General features: G+C 45.0%; 2 protein-coding genes across 4 annotated transcripts in view; both read left to right on the forward strand.

The window, feature by feature from the left end:
* Window positions 1–17629, forward strand: part of LOC306649064 (liver carboxylesterase 1-like) — a 29143-nt gene extending 11514 nt beyond the window's left edge. For 2 of the 3 annotated variants that reach the window (XM_079119694.1, XM_079119696.1), the window contains exons 6-14: window positions 649–753; window positions 1440–1544; window positions 3495–3533; window positions 6520–6660; window positions 7311–7391; window positions 7614–7761; window positions 14402–14533; window positions 15778–15850; window positions 16127–17629. In XM_079119694.1, coding sequence (XP_078975820.1) covers window positions 649–753; window positions 1440–1544; window positions 3495–3533; window positions 6520–6660; window positions 7311–7391; window positions 7614–7761; window positions 14402–14533; window positions 15778–15850; window positions 16127–16310 — 1008 coding nt within the window. In that variant the 3' untranslated portion in view covers window positions 16311–17629. The remainder of the gene's footprint in view (window positions 1–648; window positions 754–1439; window positions 1545–3494; window positions 3534–6519; window positions 6661–7310; window positions 7392–7613; window positions 7762–14401; window positions 14534–15777; window positions 15851–16126) is intronic. The other variant, XM_079119695.1, reaches the window with a different exon arrangement.
* The window catches only part of LOC306649067 (liver carboxylesterase 1-like), a 162535-nt gene that overhangs the window by 52713 nt on the left and 91452 nt on the right, over window positions 1–18370 (forward strand). The window lies entirely within an intron of this gene.

An 18370-nucleotide genomic window follows, 5' to 3' on the forward strand; every position in this document is an offset into this window, starting at 1 on the left:
TCACTGTGGACCTTTGGATATTTATTTGTCTAGTCTTTGCCTTACGTTTTGTCTGTCATCTTTCTCTCTCATCTACTCTATTTTTAATACAAAAACATTCCTCTAATATTGCAGTATAACATCAATATTTCTCTCTAAACGTGAAGTGTTTTTACATAACACTATTTTTTAAGGGTGTCTAGTATTCCCTGGTAAGAAGGAAAAATCTTTTATTTAATCCTTTTAGATAATTAATTCTATTAGATAATCATATTAGAAATGTGGGTTATTTTCAAATTTTACTATTATAAACTGTGTGGGCATTCTTAGAAATTTTTATGGGCTCCATGATCACTTTTCTCATGAAGACTTTTGAGTAATGGAAAGACTAGTACAGAATTTGTGGGTGTCTTCCATGGTGCTGATAGTCATGGTGAGCCCCTGCCACATGCTTCCTGTTCTGTCCCCGTCTCTGTGTTCTGGCTTCTTCCTGCTGAGTTCCCTGGGGAGCAGGGATCCAGGCAGAGGCTGGTGAGAGTCCAGGGCAGGTGAGGAGCTGGCATGAGCCCTCACCCCCAGACGCTCCAGGTGAGTGGTCAGGGAGGGGAGCAGGCGAGTTGCCGACCCGCCCCACGAACATGAACCTCCTCCTCTCCACTCCCCTGCTAGGTGTTGTCTCCCCTGGCCAAGAACCTCTTCCACAGGGCCATTTCAGAGAGTGGCGTGGCCCTCACTCCTGGGCTGCTCAGGAAGGACAACAAGCTTGTGGCTGAGGTAGGTCTCTCCCTGGACAGCTTCTGTGCCCCTTCCTGAGCTCTGCTGGAATCCTTGGGGATCTTTTCTTGTGGTCAGATTTGACAGAGAAGCTCAATGGTCACTAAAGTCAGAAGGGCTGCTTTAGGGTCCTGTTTAAGCCACATTCCACTAGGATCCCTGTAATTCTGCACAAGTTCTAGTATGTGGGAGGCTTGGTAAACACCTCATGTCTTCACAAATCGGAACATTTTTTTTCCCTAAGATAAGTGTAATCATTGTTCTCATCTATGGTTTGGGGAAGCCAAGATACAAAGAGATTAAATGGCTTTCCCAAGGCCAAATAACTACAAAAGGCAGGAGGTGAGATTTAAAAGCAAAGGAATGCTCTTAACACCTACTTCAAATGACTGTCCCAAGGCATTCAACCTTGAAATTATTGTGCCACATTTTTGGGTGTGTATGTGGTTCTAGATGGACACCTGCCAATTGTAACAGAGATAAGCGAATAGAGACAGATGCGGTGGAACTGGCTCAGGCCACAGTTCCAGTCAGTAGGAGGCTACTCTGTGCAACCCTGAACCCCACCTTCTGGTCTAGGGGACTTGGGGCAGCCCCCTGCTACCTTCAGAATTGCCCACCTCTGCCCACTTCGTTGGAGGGAAGGGACCTTGCTCTTGAACTGCTAGTTCCTATGCTCTCTGCAGCAAATCGCTCTGACTGCTGGGTGCAAAACCACCACGTCAGCGGTCATGGTTCACTGCCTGCGCCAGAAGACAGAGGAGGAGCTCCTGGAGACCTCAGTGAAAATGGTAGGTGTCCCCGTTCCAGTGGGTCTCCTCTGTGAACTTGGCCCTGGGTTTCAGCAGTTCAATTGACCTCCTGCCCAAGAGAAAATACCTGGATACGCTCTGACCTCTGCCGAGCAGTGTCAACCTAGGGACCCTGGGGTGAAATTGGGAATTTCATTTCTCCTTCTTTATTGTGAAATACCTCAAATGTCAAAAATGTCCAAGAGCATTGTGAAAAATCAACCCTCTTTCAAAACTTAACACTTTGCTCTTCTCATTTTCAGATGTATTTTAGGAAAGTAAGCATCCCATGAATTCCCAAGTAAGGACCATCCTTAATTAGGTGGATGGGAGTAATAAGCAGTTCTTCAGAATGGTACTACGACTTAGCTTGGTTGACTTGAAGATTTATGAATTTCAACCACAACAGTAGCCCGGTTTTCCAGATTTTCAAGACTGGCTCAGTTATGATTCTAGTGTAGCTGTACATCTACTGATCCATTCACCAATCGGTACCATTCACATATCCATCATTCCATCCATCTAATTCATGAGCATCTTTTCATCCATTTGGTATCAATTCATCCATAAATTTGCATTTATGTCCCTCATCTGTCCCTCACCTGTCTGTCATTCAGCCAGCATGTATCTACACTCCATCACCCAGTCCTCCAAAAACAATGATTCATCCATCACTTAACCCCCAGATTTCACCCATTTATCCTGCACCCATGCAGGTCCCCAGTAGGGCTTGTACGAACCAATCCCACCCACCCATGGATGCGTGCTAAGTGTGTGGAAGGAGGTGGTACCTAGTCTGCCATATACTTAGTGAGTGAAGTGTGGTGGGAGGACTGAGAGGGATCCCATTCACTGTAGTATCAGGGATGCTTCTCGGGGAAAGTGACATTTGAGGATTGATGGATGCTCATAGTAGTCCAGTCTGACATTCCAGAGAAACCCTGCATGACAAACTTCCAGAAAGCACACACACATACATACACACACGTGCATATGCACACACACACACACACACACACACACACAACCAATGGGAACAATTCCCTAATTGGGGAAAGGTGTGACTGTGAGCTCAGGCATTGCCTGAGTCCCGGGCCTCTCTTTCTGGACCTTGGACACGGAGCACACTTCTGGACTAACAGGGAAGGCCCCAAGCACTGTGTTCTGCCCGTATCTCCATGGGTTGAGTCTAATTAGGCCTTGGGGCTTTTGTCCTGGTTTACTCATCAGAATCAAATTAGGTGACCAAGGTATTCCAAGAATCAAGACATAATTGTTTTCTAATACCTGGAAAAAGGTAAATATTTTAGTCATTCTCTATACGCTGCACAGGACCAAGTTTATCTGGAAACAGTAGTCCTATCTGCTGAGGCACCGTCTACCTTGTAAACTTCAGTAGTACACTTGGGGTGAACTCTGTCAGGCTGGCACTGCCTTACATCCATCCCTGCACTAACACCTGTGTGCAGGGACGGGAGCACCCTGGTCACCTGCAGATGCCTGAACCTATGAGGTGTGAGGAGAGAAGAGGGAAACCCAGGCAGGGGAGTGTCTTCCTCCCATTGCCCATCCCACCTCCTGTCCCTCTCCTTGGGAGCTGCCACAGCCCATCACCCCAATCACCATGTTGCCCTTTCCAAAATGAAGTGTGGCGGATGTTACCAGAAGGAAAGAGCTGACAGGACTGGAGCGGAGGATGGTCTGACAGCAGAGGTCCTCCCAGAGCCCCAGGGCCCTGACTCTGGTTCCCCTGAGTCTCCTTCCCTGGCTGGTGCCTGGCCCTCCCCCATCCCACAACTGCACCCTCTGCTCCTGCCAGTGGAATCCATGTTCCCTGGGTCCAGCCAAGGAGGCGCCAGGTGGGAGGACCTGATAGCTACGGGGCACAGGTCAGAGGAGCCGTTTTATACCAGGAAGCTTCTCACCCACATCCTGTCTTTATCTTCACAGAAACATTCTAGTTTTAATTTACATGAAGATCCCAGAGAGGTAAGGCCCTTTGGCTCCTTGATTACAGGTCTTGAGTCTTAAGCCCTTTAAGCTCCAATTCACTATGAATGAAAGAATTCTCCTTTGTGGAACTCCAGCCACTCCTGTGTGCATATTGCTGAGGCCCAGAGAGGGGAGGCCCCTTGCCAGGGTAACACAGCCAGTGGGCCAGAGGCAGGACTGGAACCCGCTCCCCTGCCTCCCAGTGCACTGCTCCCATCTGCACCTGTGTCCCCTGGACCAAGCTCTCCCCTTCATGTTTACATGTGCTGCTTCCCAAAAGGCCCCATGGGAGGACCAGCACCAGCCCTTCCACCCTCAGGATGCAGAGCGAACAGGAAAAGGGGCAGAGGAGGTTTCACTAGGAGGACAGGTTTGATCAGCTGAGCAGGGAGGGACCTGAGGGTCTCAGTCCTGAGGACCCCTCCTCCTCCCAGCCCCAGGGACACTGCCAGGGTGCTCTCACATCTCCCGCTCCCCTTCCCCTCCCAACCTGTGCCAGGGGCTGGTGACATTAGCTGTGCAGCATCTTAGAATCCTGTCCTCTCTCTTCCTCCTGGAGATCCTAGCCCTGCCCTTAAAGGTCTTGGGAGGAGGAAAAGAGATCTATTTGGCCCTTCACCCAAGTGATAGGGAGCACTTCCCGTGTGGCAGACCTGGTTCAGCAGCTGGGATGCAGCAGTGACACAGCCGAGATTCCCTGCATGCTTGGAAGCTTCCACTCCAGCGGGGGAGAGCGCAGCGAAGCATAAACAGGTCCCTCGTGGTGCGTGGAGATGGTCAGCGTTGAGGAAAAATAAACTGGGAAGTGGGAGAGACGGCCAGTGGTCTGAAAGTAATGTCAGCGGAGGCCTGATGAGCAGGTGACCTGGGGGTCGCACTCCGATGGAGGGAAGGAAGCCAGCTGTCAGGACCGCTGGAGGAGGAGTGTTCCTGGGGAGGGAACAGCCACTGCCAGGTCGAGTCAGGAGTCCTATGTGTGGAGTGGAGGTAATGAGCGAGGCAGGAGGTGGAGGCTGAGGAGGTCCCGCCGGTGGGGGAGGGGTGGTCTGGAAGGACTTGGACTGTGGCTCCACAGGGGTCTGGAGGTGCTCAGAGGGCTCTGAACGTCCTTTGAAGGAGTGCCTGCTGGCCTTGGTGGTGGACCGACCATGTCTGAGGTGTAAGGGAAAGGGAGGCAAGACGCCCCCAGGGCCTTCGTCTCGAGCACCGCAAAGCACCTGGCCCTCAGCACAGTCAGCCAGGGTCACCCGCTGTGTGGAGGGCAGCAGCTACTGTCCTTCTGGTTCTGCTGAGGACACTCTCCCCACATGGCCCTCCCTGTCCGTCTCCTGGACTCTTACTATTTCCTGCCTGCACTTTCCCTCCTCACTCCCACGACCCATGGTGTCACAAGACTTGCCCTTCCAGAGTGTGTCACCTCCTTTCTTAATGCTGACCTTGCTTACAACAAAACACACCTGAGTGCCAGCGCTGTGCTGCATGTTCTACAGAAAATGCACCCCTGCCTCTTGCTCCCCCAACCCCAGGCATTGCTCCAAGCCCAGGGCTCTGACATTCCTGTGATTAGCCCTGCATACCTTTGTCCCTTGGCTCCTGCCATTCCCCATTTGTCCTGAAAGCCCACGCAGATGGTCAGCATCTGCTCCACAGGGCCTGCAGAACCTTCCTTCAGATGAGTTGCCCCTCCTGCTGGCTTCTGGGCGGCACTCTCTGAGCTGCACAGCCTTGCTAAGGCGGCAGTACATGCACCCAGATCCTGTCCCCCGCTGTCAGCCCATTGGAGCAGGATTTGGCCCCTGTCTTGATCTTTTAGACCCCTCAAATAGGGAATCAAGCCTCAATTTAGGAACCTTGAGTGCTGAACCCAGTACCTCCTCAAAGCTAAAAGTTTAAAAGAGCTTAAATATAAACAGATGCAGTGGACCCTCAGTAATCGCAGATTCTGTGCTTATGAATTCAATTACTTGGTAAAATGATTTGAACCACCCAATCAATAGCTGCAATGTCTCCGTGGTCAGTTATACACACAGAGCAGTGGGAAGTTTGAGTCATTCTGCCGGGTCCCCTCTGAGCTCAGAGGAGGTGAGACTGCATCTCTTGCTCCTGTGTTCCTCAGCCCGAGGAGGCCGAGATGTGCCCGGTGGAAGAAGAAACATGTGATAGATAAGCTTCGTTTAGGCTTAGGTGACAGTGGCCCTGGCTGTGAGTTCAGTGCTAAGGGGTCCTAAATACTGTACATCCAAAAACAGAAGAGGGGATTTGCCTCAGTGTGGGTGAGGCTGTAAGGTCACCTCTGTGGTGTGTGATACAGCTGTGGAAAAGATGGAAAGGAAGCTGAGCTCATGCATCCATGGGTGATGGATTTTCAAAAAGCTTAGTGAACTATTGTTGTGGAGCAGAAGTCAGAGAAATTTACTACTATGTTACTCAGGGTCGGGACAAAAACAAATCCTTCCCAGCTGGTGTTTTATTCTCAATCAATATTCCATGTAACTAATCCTTGTAAGAAAGATATATCACATGATGTGTCTTTCAGTAGGAAGTCGCACATTAGAAAAAGGGAATCAAAGTGTGTGTCCTGAAGTCCCACAAGGACCTGACTCTAGAATAACCCTGGAGCGAGGACTCAGTATCCACTGATTCAGTGTTCATTGCAACTTTACAGGCATAACTACTCTGAATAACCAGGATGTATTCAATATGCGAAGTCAGTTCTGCTCATTCACAGTAGTTATGTAAAATTTGGGTGAGAATTTGCTTCCCCACTTGCCAACCACCATCACCTTATTACCACCAGCTCCCCAAAGTCCTGTCCTCTGTGTCTCAAGACTTAGAACCTATTGTTAGGACCCTGGGTTTTTGTGCCCAGAGTCACATGGATCTTTGTACCGTCCAATCCCTCAGACAGGCAGGCAGGCAGGCAGGGACATGAATGTTATCTGTGGAGATAAAATCAAACAAATTATCCTGCTTTCTTCACTAGAGCTATCATTCCCTCTGCACTGTAGTTGATGGCGTGGTGCTGCCAAAGATGCCTCAAGAGATTCTGGCTGAAAAGAATTTCAACACTGTCCCCTACGTGGTGGGCATCAACAAGCAAGAGTTTGGCTGGATCCTTCCAACGGTGAGAATATGCACGCATGTTAGACAGAGGTCTCCTCTCAAACTCAGCCATCTTTCCTCTGATTTCCGCTCCCATGAATTCTTCCTTCTCCAAGCCTCCTCTGAGGAAGACAGTATTCCACCCGAAAGCATTGAGCTTTTTCAGGAAGCATTATAAGGACTTTAGAGTCATCCTGGGACATTCTAGAACTTAAGCTACTAGAGGAAAGGGTAGAGTTGGGTCAGGTCTTGAGTGTGGGGTTTGGACAGGGTCATCATACACTGAAAATTTTGCACTTCTCATTTTAGAGGACTTTGGGTTATACCAAAGGAACAAATCATAATGGTGAATTTCAGTTTCCTCGTGCAACTGAGTCTGTGGGGTATCCTCTGTTCTCTCTTTCCCTGAGCCCTTTACTTCCACACTACTCTGGCCTAAATTTCCCTCACTGCCTGAATGACCAATGTGCCTCTAGCCTGTATATTTAAGAAATCCTTTTTCCATTTCTTAGATTCTGAATTTAAGTCCATTCAATTCAAACTCATGAAAAACTAACCACCAAGGTCCAAAGAGAACCTGCATGTATTGGATTGGTTGGTTGGCCAGTTGGGTTCTTTCTCTTAATTCCTGATGATTCACAAATGCTTAATCATTTTTTTTTTTTTTCACAGATGATGGGCTTTCCACTCTCTGAAGGCAAGCTGGACCAGAAGACGGCCACGTCACTCTTGTGGAAGTACTACCGCCTTGTTGTAAGAATATAGGGAGTCAAGAAAGTTGGTTGAGACTAATGGAATGGCAGAACAAAGACTGGGATGAGGAGTCTGTTCCCATTTTTCTGTCTTTCCCACTTCACCACCCCGGGAGGGATTTGCACCAGACTCAGGATGTTCGTGATCAACAAAACCTTCTGAACTTTTAGGGGCAACTGCATTGCTCACCAGGTGGGGGGTAACTTTCTTGATGCATTTCAGGAAATCCCTGAGGAACTGACTTCAGTGGCCACTGAGAAGTATTTAGGAGGAACAGATGATCCTGCCAGAAAGAAAGACCTTTTTCTGGACTTGATGGGAGATGTCATGTTTGCTGTCCCTTCTGTGATGGTGGCCCGTGGGCACAGAGGTGAGTTCCAGTGGTTGGATGTTAGAAGGACTTTGATCCACCAGGTTTGGTGTCTCAACTGACAACTCCAGGCATAGATGGATGTAAAAATTACTGAGAGTCAGGCCTCAAAGGCTGATTCCAAAAGGAATGTGTAGTTTTTCTTCTAGTAGTTTTAGAGTTTCTGTCTTTAACCCATTCTTAGTTGATTTTAATATGGTGTAAGATAAGGATTTATTTTAATTCTTATGCATGTAGAAATACATTTTTCTTGGTACCATTTATAAAAAAGATTGGTGCATATTTTTGGCACCTTTGTTGAAAATAAGTTGAATGTACATTTTTGGGTTCATTACTGAGCTCTCTAGTCTGTCTTATTGGTCATTGTGTGTGTGTGTGTGTGTGTGTGTGTGTGTGTTTGAACAAACATGTGCATGTACACACATGAACCTGTGTGGTGTGTTTATATAGCAAACACCACACCATGTTCTTTAGTTACTATAACTTTGTCATATAATTTGAAATCAAGTAGTGTGATACCTACGGCTTTGTTCTTTTCACTCATAATTGTTGTGATCAAATGGGAATTTTTTAGTTTCATATGAATCTTAGGACTTTTCCTATTGCTATAAAGAATGACATTGGAATATGGATAGGGACTCCATTGATTTGACATATCACTTTGGGTAGTGCGGACATTTTAACAATATTAAGGGTTCCATCCTAAACATGAGATGGATTTCCATTTATTTGTGTCTTCTTCTGTTTCCTTCACCAATGCTTTATAGTTTTCAGTGTACCAATAATATATTTTTGGGGTTAGATTTATTCCTATATATGTAGTATTTTTGCAGCTAGTATAAATGGGGTTTTTTGAATAGTTAATTGTTAGTGTATATAAATGCTTCTGATTTTCCTATGTTCTTTTAACATCCTTCAGCTTTACTGTATTCATTTATTACTTTTAATCTATTTTTTGGTGAGATCTGGAACGTTTTCTATAAGACCGGGTCATAAGCAGATGGTGGTAGTTTAATGTCTGCCTTTCCTCTTTGGATGCCTGTGTTCTCTCTGTTTCTGCATGATTGCTTTGGCAAGGACTTCCAGTACTATGTTGAAAGAAGTGGTAGAAGTGGGTATCTTGTGTTATTGCACATTTTATGGGAAAGGCTTTCAATTTTTCACCACTGAGAGTAATGTTAGCTTTTGGCTTTTTGTATATGATTATTATGATGAGGTACATTCCTTTTATCCTGGATTCAATGACTTTTTTAATCATGGTGATTTTATCATATGCTTTACCAAATGCTTTTTCTGCACCCCTTGTGATGACTATATCTATTTTGCCCAATAAATGTCATGTCTCACATTTATTGCTTTGACTTTGTTCAACCATTTTTTTGCCTCTGAGGGATAAATCCTGCTCATTGAGGGTGAATTATCCTGTTAAAGTGTGGTTGAATTTGGTTTGCTAGTATTTTCTTGAAGAGTTTTGCAACTATGTTCTTGAAGGATATTGGCCTGTGATTTTTCTCTTCTTATAACATCCTTGTCCTATTTTAGTGTCAGGGTAATGCAGTCCTCATAAAGGAAGTACTCTCTCTGATTTTGGAAGAAATTTTGGAAGAATTTGGGAGGGGTTGATATTAGATCTCTTTAAATGTTTGATATAATTCATTGGTGAGGCCATTGGGTCCTGGACTTCTCTTTGATGGGAGAAGTTTGCCCCTGATTCCATTGCCTTACTCACTATTGATCTGTTCACATGGTCTATTTCATCTTGATTCAGTCTTGTCAAGTTGTGATGGATTAGGGATTTATCCATTTCTTCTGGATTATCCAGTCTGTGCATGTATCATTACCCTATGTCCTGTGCTCCTTTGCATTTCCATGGTATCATTTGAAAAGACTCCTTTTTTATCTGCTGGGAACTCTTTTCTCTTGGTTAGTCTACTGAAAAATTTGTCAGTTTTGTTTATCTTTTAAAAATATTGACTCTTGGTTTTGTTGATCTTTTGTATTTTTATACTCTCAACTCATCTATCACCTGCTATTTTTATTGCATTCCTTCTGACTTTGGACTTAGTTTGTTCTCCTTGTTCCCTGAGATTTAACCCTGGGTTGTTTATTTGAGACATTCTTGAAGATGTTGATATTTACTGGCATAACATTTCCTCTTACAATTGCTTTAGTTGTGTGCCACAAATTTTGTTGTGCTGTGTTTCTATTTTTGTTTGTCTAAACATGTTTTTAAATTTCTATTTAATTTCTTCATTGACTCATTGATTATTTAGGGGCCTACTGTTTAATTTTCATGAATTTGCCAATTTTCCAAAATTCATCCTGTTATTGATTTCTGAATTCATTCCAATTATGGTCAGAAAAGATATTTTCCTTAAACTAATAAACATGAATACATATTAATTGTCCCTATGAATGGATTTCACCAAAGATTCCTATGCATGCACATTTCATGCTGCGATCATATCCAATCTCCCTTCCATTTTCTCTTACTTTTCCCTCACTACCCCTTTCTGGTCCCATTTTCTCCTTCACCACTAGTCCATCTTCTACTTTCTCCAAATCATCATCCTTTTAATGGTGAAAGAAATTTTTTAAGGGAAATTTGTCATACTTGTTTTTCTGTGTTTCGCTTCTTTCAATTAACATGGCATTATTCAATTCCATCCATTTTCCTGAAAAATGAAATGATCTTATTCTTCTTTATGACTGAATAATATTCTATTGTCCATATATTCTGTATTTTCTTTATTCATTCACCTGTTGATGGGCATCTAGGCTAATACCATATCTTCACTGTTGTAAATAGTGCTGTGATAAGATTGGAAATGCAGATATCTCCTTGTATGCTGACTTAACTTTTTTTTGGATGTAGAACCAAGAACGGTGTTGCTAGCTCACAATGTGGTTCTATTTTCAGTTTACTAAAGGAACTTCCATACTGTTTTCCATAGTGGCTATACTAATTTACATTCCCAAAGTGTGTTTGGGAAAGGAACTGGGTTCTTTTCTCTCCATAACTTTGCCAGCATTTGCTTTTATTATTTTGTTATAATGGTCATTCTTTCTGGGGTGAGATGGAATCTCCATGTAGTTTTGATTTGCATTTTCCTGATGGCTAAATATGTTGAGCCCTTTTTTATGTTTATTGGCCATTTCTACTTAGTCCTTTGAGATGTGTCTGTTCAGATCATTTGCCCATTTTTGATTGGGTTGTTTGTTATTAATTCATTTGAATTCTTTATATGTCCTGGATATTAATCCTCCATCAGATGAATGACTAGCAAGGATATTCTCCCATTCTCTGGACTGTCTCTTCACTCTGTTGATTGTTTTCTTTGGTGCAGAAGCTGTTTAACTTGTAATGTCATTCGTCCATTCTTGCTTTGGTTTCCTGGCTATTAGTGTCCTATTCAGAAATGCGATGCCTGTGCCAATATCTTACAGTGTTTCCCCAATGTTAACCTCTAATAGTTTTAAGGTATCTGGTTACATAAAAGTTCTTCAATCCATTTAAAGTTGATTGTGGTATAGGATGAGAGATAGGGGTCTAGCATCAACATAGTTTAGGCAGTAGGTGAACTAAGCCAAGTGTGCATACGTTCAGCCCGGCGGTTTAGTCTGTGTGTCCTTGGGATAAATGTCCAAGCTGTGGCTTGTCCCTGGAAAGCTTCTGAGGATGTATGTAGGAGGCCAAGCAAACCTCAGAGTTCTGTGCTGTACAGGAGGTTGCAGGGCTCAAGTGCTTTGCTAGCCTTGGTCCTAGTGCCTTCAGATCCAGCCCCAAGTGGAACCCCCTGCAGCTGGTGGTGCTTCTCCTCACAATGGACAGGGTCACTGACAGCTGCGCCCTCCATTCCCTTCCCCAGCACAGCCCCCTACCAGCTCCCTGCTGCATAAATCTCCCAGCAGGTGTGTGTCAGACACTGCCCCAAGCTACGACTGTGTCTTGTAGCCATCTTCCACCCAGTCTATGGGGCAGGGCATCCACAGGGACCCTGACTTTTGATCATGCCAGGTTTCTGATCCCGAGCGGTTTAGGCCTTAACCATAGGCGCTTCTCAAGGAGCCTGGCCGGAGCCCCATGAGAGTCGCTGAGTGATGGACTCGGGTTTACAGCACTAGCTTGTTGGGCAGGAGGGGTCGCTCTCAGACTGAACTCCTGCACTGTGTTCGAGCTCGTCAGAATGGGGCGTTTCCTCTGCAGTGGGGACGCCAGGCATGTTCACACTTCCCAGCTTACCTCTGTGTTGGCTTCTAGGCCCTACTGGGGGAGCCAGGGTAGAAGGCATGAATGGCTTTGTGCTCTTCTCTGGCTGCCTTTCTGATTCTCCATTCTCAGTGCTGTCTAGGTTTCTATCACTTGGTTACTATTTCCTAAGGTCCTTCCTCTCTTTCCTGCCTTGGAATTTAGTCCCCGCTTTCTGTCTCATGAGTCATGTGAAGGGTGCTTCTATTCCACCATCTTGGCTACTGCTTCCATCCAGGAAAGATAACTGATAAAATTTGAGTCTTCTTAAATTAGTTGAGGCTTGTTTTGTTCCCTAACATGTGACCTTTTCTGGAGAATGTTGTGTGTGACCTTGAGAAGAACATGTATTCTATTGGCATAGTAAGGAATATTCTCTATATTTCTGTTAGGTCTGTTAGGTCCAAAGTGGTGTAAAAGTTCAATGTTTCCTTATGAGTTTTCTATCAGAGTGATGTCCCCCTTGTTAAAGATAGGATATTGAAGTCCCCTACTACTATTTTGTAGCAATCTATCTTTCCTTTTGAATTCTCTAATATTTGTTTTATGAATTTAGGTGCTTTGATATTGGGTGCATATATTTTTACAATTCTCATAATTAATTGACCTTTTGTCAATATGTCTTTGTCTTTTTTCAGAGTATTTGATCTAAAGTCTATTGTCTGATATAACTATAACTACCTCTACTCTCTCTTGGTTTCCATTTGTGTATGATTTTTATTTCTGTCCCTTTGCTTGCAGTCTGTGTGTCTTTAAAGGTGTAGAGAATCTCTTGGAGGCAGCATACATACTGAGCTCTTGTAAAAGCCCTTTGTTTCTTTTCATTGTCCAATTGAATCCACTTATATTCAAAGCAATTATTAATAGGCAAGGACTTCTTAATGCCATCTTGTTACTTTTTTTCTGGTTGTTTTTGTAATTCTTCCTCTCTTGAAGTCTTCCCTTAAAGCTTGATGGTTTTCTGTGTGGTTTGCTTTGATTTCTTCCTAATTTTATGTTGTGCTTCTAAAAATTTTTGCTTTGTGGTTACCATAAAGCTTATATATAACGAATTTTACACTTACACAAGCCTATTTTAAACTGACAACAACTTAACATTGATTGTATTTTACCAACTGTGTGCTTTTGTCTTCCCACAAACATTTTATATTTTTGATATCAAAATTTATATCATTTAGTAACAACAAATAATTTTAGCTATAGGTGTGTTAGTCAGCTTTTCATTTATTGTGACCACAATACCTGACTAAAACAACTTAGAGGAGGGAAAGTTTATTTAGGGCTTATGGTTTCAGAGATTCAGTTCATGGTCAGCTGATTCCAGTTGACTTGGGTCTGAGGTTTGGTTGAACATCAAAGGAAAAGCATGTGTTCCCCTCATGGTAGCCAGGAAGCAGACAGAGAGAGAGAGAGAGAGAGAGAGAGAGAGAGAGAGGTGTGAGGGACAAAATATGAACCCAATAATATACTCCCAATGGCCTATTTCCTCTGGCTGCACCCTACCTGCCTAGCTATCCATAGACTAATCCACTCACTAGGCTACAGCTCTCATGATCTACTCGTGAGCTTTCTGGGCACACCTCATATCTAAACCATAATAATAGGTGATTATCTAAACCATAATAATAGGTGATTATCTAAACCATAATAATAGGTGATTATTTATATTAGCTTATTTGTTAGTAGTAGTTTTGTCTTTCGACCTTCATATTGGAGATAAAATTGCCTTGTTCATTACCATTACATTCCTAGAGTATTCCGAATACTGTTCTGTCTTATTTATGTCATTGACATTGTGCTTTTGTGTGTTTCATGTCACTAGTGTCTTTTCATTTCATTTTAAAGACATCTCCTTTGCAATTCTTACAAGACAGGTACAGAGGAGAAATTCCATAAGCTTTGGTTTAACACAAGACATAGATTGCTCTGTTTCTACATAGATCTTTATTTAAGTAGCCTCACTTGCAGAGAAGCAGCTTGCATTTACTTCACTCTTCTCTGAATGGTTGAAGCCAGCACTGGAAATGTTCAAAAATGGACCAAAGAGAAGACACCTACCAGGCTATAGACAAACTTGAAATGAAGGGATGCCAATGTGTTCTTAATGAAACACACCTAGTGCATTTGTTTGATAGATTATATTAATTCATTCTGTTGAGCAGCAGGCAAAAATATTGAGTAAAAGCACAAAATAAAAATAGAAAGGATTAAAAGCATACCACGAAAAAAACATCTGACTGAAATCTCACTTCCAACAGCCAGCTATGAAGCTTATTAGTCACTGGGCTTTCCTGAAACTATTTCTCTCCTGTGCTGATACCAAAGACCTGGGTACCATCCAGCTGTTGTCTCTGGTAATGTGAACTGTGGTACAAACCCCTGTCTTCTCAGATGCCGGAGCCCCCACCTACATGTACGAGTTTCAGTATCGCCCGAGCTTCGCCTCAGACCTGAGGCCTCAGACGGTGCTAGGAGACCATGGGGATGAAGTCTTCTCGGTATTTGGTGCTCCATTTTTAAAAGGTAACAACTCTCTTCATATATGAGCTTGGAGCTAGGAGGAATGGGTCCCAGCCTTGTTTTGGAGTCCTTGAACAAGTGTTTCTTTTTCTCCTGACTTAATTGCTCCTGACTTAACTGCTTAATTGTAGGGGTGAACTACACTGGGCAGTTCCCAGAATGTGTCCTGCCTTCTGTGCATGAAGGAGAATGAGTATTCATGTGTCCCGAGTCACAGACACTCTCTGAGTCCTGCTCTGTGACCTCAGTAGAAGGTGGTGGGTCACCTTCAGGACCCGCTCTAGGGCAGGATGGTCACTGCTTGATTCCTGATCTTAAGAGCATATGAGAGGCTGGGTGTGGTGGCACATACCTGTAATCCCAGTGGCTCAGGAGGCTGAGGCAGGAGGATCATAAGTTCAAAGTCAGCCTCAGCAACAGCCAGGTGCTAAGAAACTCAGTGAGACCCTGTCTCTAAATAAAATACAAAAAAGGACTGGCAATGTGGTTCAGTGGTCGAGTGTCCCTGAGTTCAATCACTAATAACTGCTCCCAAAAGAGAGCATATGAGATTGTGAGTCAGGGAATGGTCAGGAGAGGTGTTAACCTTGACTGGAATGCTCAAATGTTATACAAACCCCAACTGTAAGCATGTGAATGTGTGTGTATACATATATAATACACATAATATATACTGTACACATACAATATATAACATATGTATATGTAACATAAATAATCCATAAGATATTCAATGACATGACATTGAAAGAAAACGTTCACAAATGTCTTCAATACTTAAACTCTCACCAGTTTCATATAACTTGTGATCTACCTCAGAACCATTCATGAATTACTAGTGCCTCTGGGTATCTCCCAGTTGGGTAACTTCTTAGAAGCATTGCAGTTCTGATGTTTTACAGATATGAAAATGTGGGCACGTGTTGCCTATTCAGAAAGACTCAAGAGTCAGCAATCCTGCTAAGTAGAGGGAACCCTAGGTGTGGCCTTAGGACCCTGAGTGGGGAGGTACAGGGCAGGTGGGCATGGAAGATAAAGGCCGTCAGCTTTGGAGGCACTGCCGGCCACCCCTGGGCACTAGAGCAGCCGTTCTCCAGCTGGAGGAGTTCACCAAGAGGAATGCAGACTTGGACCCGGCAGCTGGGTCAGGGCCAAGGTCTGCATGTCCTAGGAGCTCCCAGGGGATCCCCTGCTGCTGGCCCAGGAAGCACAGCTTGAGTAGCCAAGCATTTCCTTCTTACCCTCAGAGGGAGCCTCAGAGGAGGAGACCAACCTCAGCAGGATGGTGATGAAATTCTGGGCCAACTTTGCTCGCAATGGGTGAGGCTGGTGGCCAAGAGGGAGCAGGGTGGGTGGGTGGGTGGCATGGGGTGGGGCCCACCTTTGGGGAGGGGTAGCATCCAAAGTGTGAGTGACAAACCCCCAGCCTGTGGCCCTGGTCCCCTGAGAGCATACAGTTGACCCCAGAGATGGAGAACTTCCCGAGTCTGCATGAGGATGGGTCCTGTGGAAGAGATAAGCCAGGGGATCCCTGCAGATCTCAGGAATTGGGGACGACTAGTGGATTTGGGAGTTTCCATTTGGTTCTGTTCACAGGAACCCCAACGGAGACGGGCTGCCCCACTGGCCAGAGTACGACCAGAAGGAAGGGTACCTGCAGATCGGTGCCACCACCCAGGCAGCCGCGGGGCTGAAGGACAAGGAAGTGGCTTTCTGGACTGAGATCAGGGCCAGGGAGGCAGGAGAGAAACGCCCCCAGAGTGACCACATGGAGCTGTGACCGGGGAGGCTGAGCCAGCCTCGGGAGATGGGAGCAGCAGGACAGGGCTGTTTGTAGGTCCCGGAAGAGTCTCACTGTGGAGGCTGGAGAACTGAGCCGTGCGGGTGGCAGAGGCCTGGGTGGGGAATGTTGGTACCTGTGGCCTCAATGGGGTGAATAAATGAAATTTTCGAGACCAAATCAGCATCTGGCGCTTGTCCATCATCTCAGAAAGAGAGAGACGAAGACAGCAGCATCGTGGTCACTGTTTACTTTTTAACTGCTGAGGGGTCACCTGTTGAAGACCTCAGAAGCTCATATGGCCACATAAAATGACCACGCCACCCCTTTTGCTCCTAAGTCCACATTGGATCTGCTGCAGAGGCCCACCCAGCCCCACCCGAAGACTGAGACCTCAGCAATGCTTGTTACAAAGTCACACTTTCCTGTGTGGCCGAGGGGGACATTGTGTGGCATCATCAGTGTCAACACCTAAGCAAATTTTGGAAGTGCACTGTAAACGTAAGGATAAGGACAGGTTGAGTGTAGAAAGAGAAACGTACACCAAACAGGTCTTCCAAGAAAAGAAAATAAATTGGGTGGCTTTATTCATATTGGATGGATGAATATAAAAAAGCAAAAGAGGTGCATTACACAATACCAAAGGGGCACCTTAGCAGGAGAACAGGACCTTTCTCAGTGTGTGCACACGTATGAGCAGTCACATTGGTCTGGCATGCCTTGGACTTGGGTCCCCAGGAGCAGGCCCTGAGCATGGATTTGAGTGACCTCCTTTGGGGCAGGTGATTTCTGGGCTCCTGGGGGAAGTGGAGAGGGGAACAAGGAGGGGCATCAGCAGATGCAAGTGGGCTGTGCTCAGGTTCCTGGGCGGAAGTGGTCAGTCCACTGGGGACCCAAAGTTGCTGGTAGAAAGCCAACTTCAGAGGCCCTGCAGAGAAGAGAGGAACGTGGGTGTGTCCACACCAGCTCTCTGGGACTGCTCAAGGGCTGCTCCGTGGCCCTAGGGAGGGGACCAGGACACAGGCAGGCAATCTGGAAATTCCTTGGCTTCTGTGGCTGCAGCCTGCCAATTTCTACATTGATATTTGGGGAAATGAACAGCTAGAGAATATCCTTGAAATTGTTTTTAACAATACTATCACATGAACTGGCCCCGCTGGCCCATGACTGTATTCCAGGAACTCGAGAGACTGAGGCAGGAAGGTTAAAGTTTGAGGACAGCCTCAACCACTTAATGAGAACCTGTCTCAAAATAAAAATAAGAGGGCTGGGAATGTGGCTGAGTGGTAAAGTGCCCCTGGATTAAAACCCTGTTCCAAAAAGTAAATTCATAAATAAAAACTAAAGGTCATGCTAAATAATGTTGCTCACATCATTTTAGTGTCGCAGGCGGGCCTGGCACCTGCACACGTGTTTCTAATTCTGCCTGGTGTCTTCCTAGGGGAGCATGTGTGTAAGTCACCAGACAGAGGGCCCTTCCCACCTGTTTCTTGTCATCATGCAATTAGTTGATTTATGGAGTTAATATATGAATGACACATGTCATTCGTATCCCCCCCCCCCTTTTTTTTTAATTAAAGCTCTACTACTGGAACGTAAGTCGAAGACTCACTGGCAGTGATTTTCAAATTCCAATGGCCAACTTCCCAGTGCCACTGAAGCACAGTCTCCCTGGGAGACCAGGACACCTGTGCTCAGGTGTAGGTGTTCTGATGGCCACCTTTGATTCACACCCACTGCATCTGAGCAGTGCCCATGTGTATTTTCCACATTTCTAGAATCTCTCAAAACAGTGTATTTTAATATCCTGGACATTCATGGACATCACTTGATGAAAATCTTTGGGAAGGACTGAACATATTTTTTAGTATAATTCATGGCACTCAGATATGGAGAGGATGGACTGAGTCAGAGGCAAGCACATTTTTTAGGGCCTTAGGGTTACATAGTCTTTGGGCATATTTTGCCAAAATCATAATGGACAGATTTTGATTTCAATCTGCACTCCCTCCTCTTTATCTCGCTCCTTCCTGCCCTTATTCTCCCTCCTCTGTTTTACT

Source organism: Sciurus vulgaris, assembly GCF_902686455.1.
Source record: "Sciurus vulgaris genome assembly, chromosome: 17".
In the NCBI taxonomy this organism is placed as follows: Eukaryota; Metazoa; Chordata; class Mammalia; order Rodentia; family Sciuridae; genus Sciurus; species Sciurus vulgaris.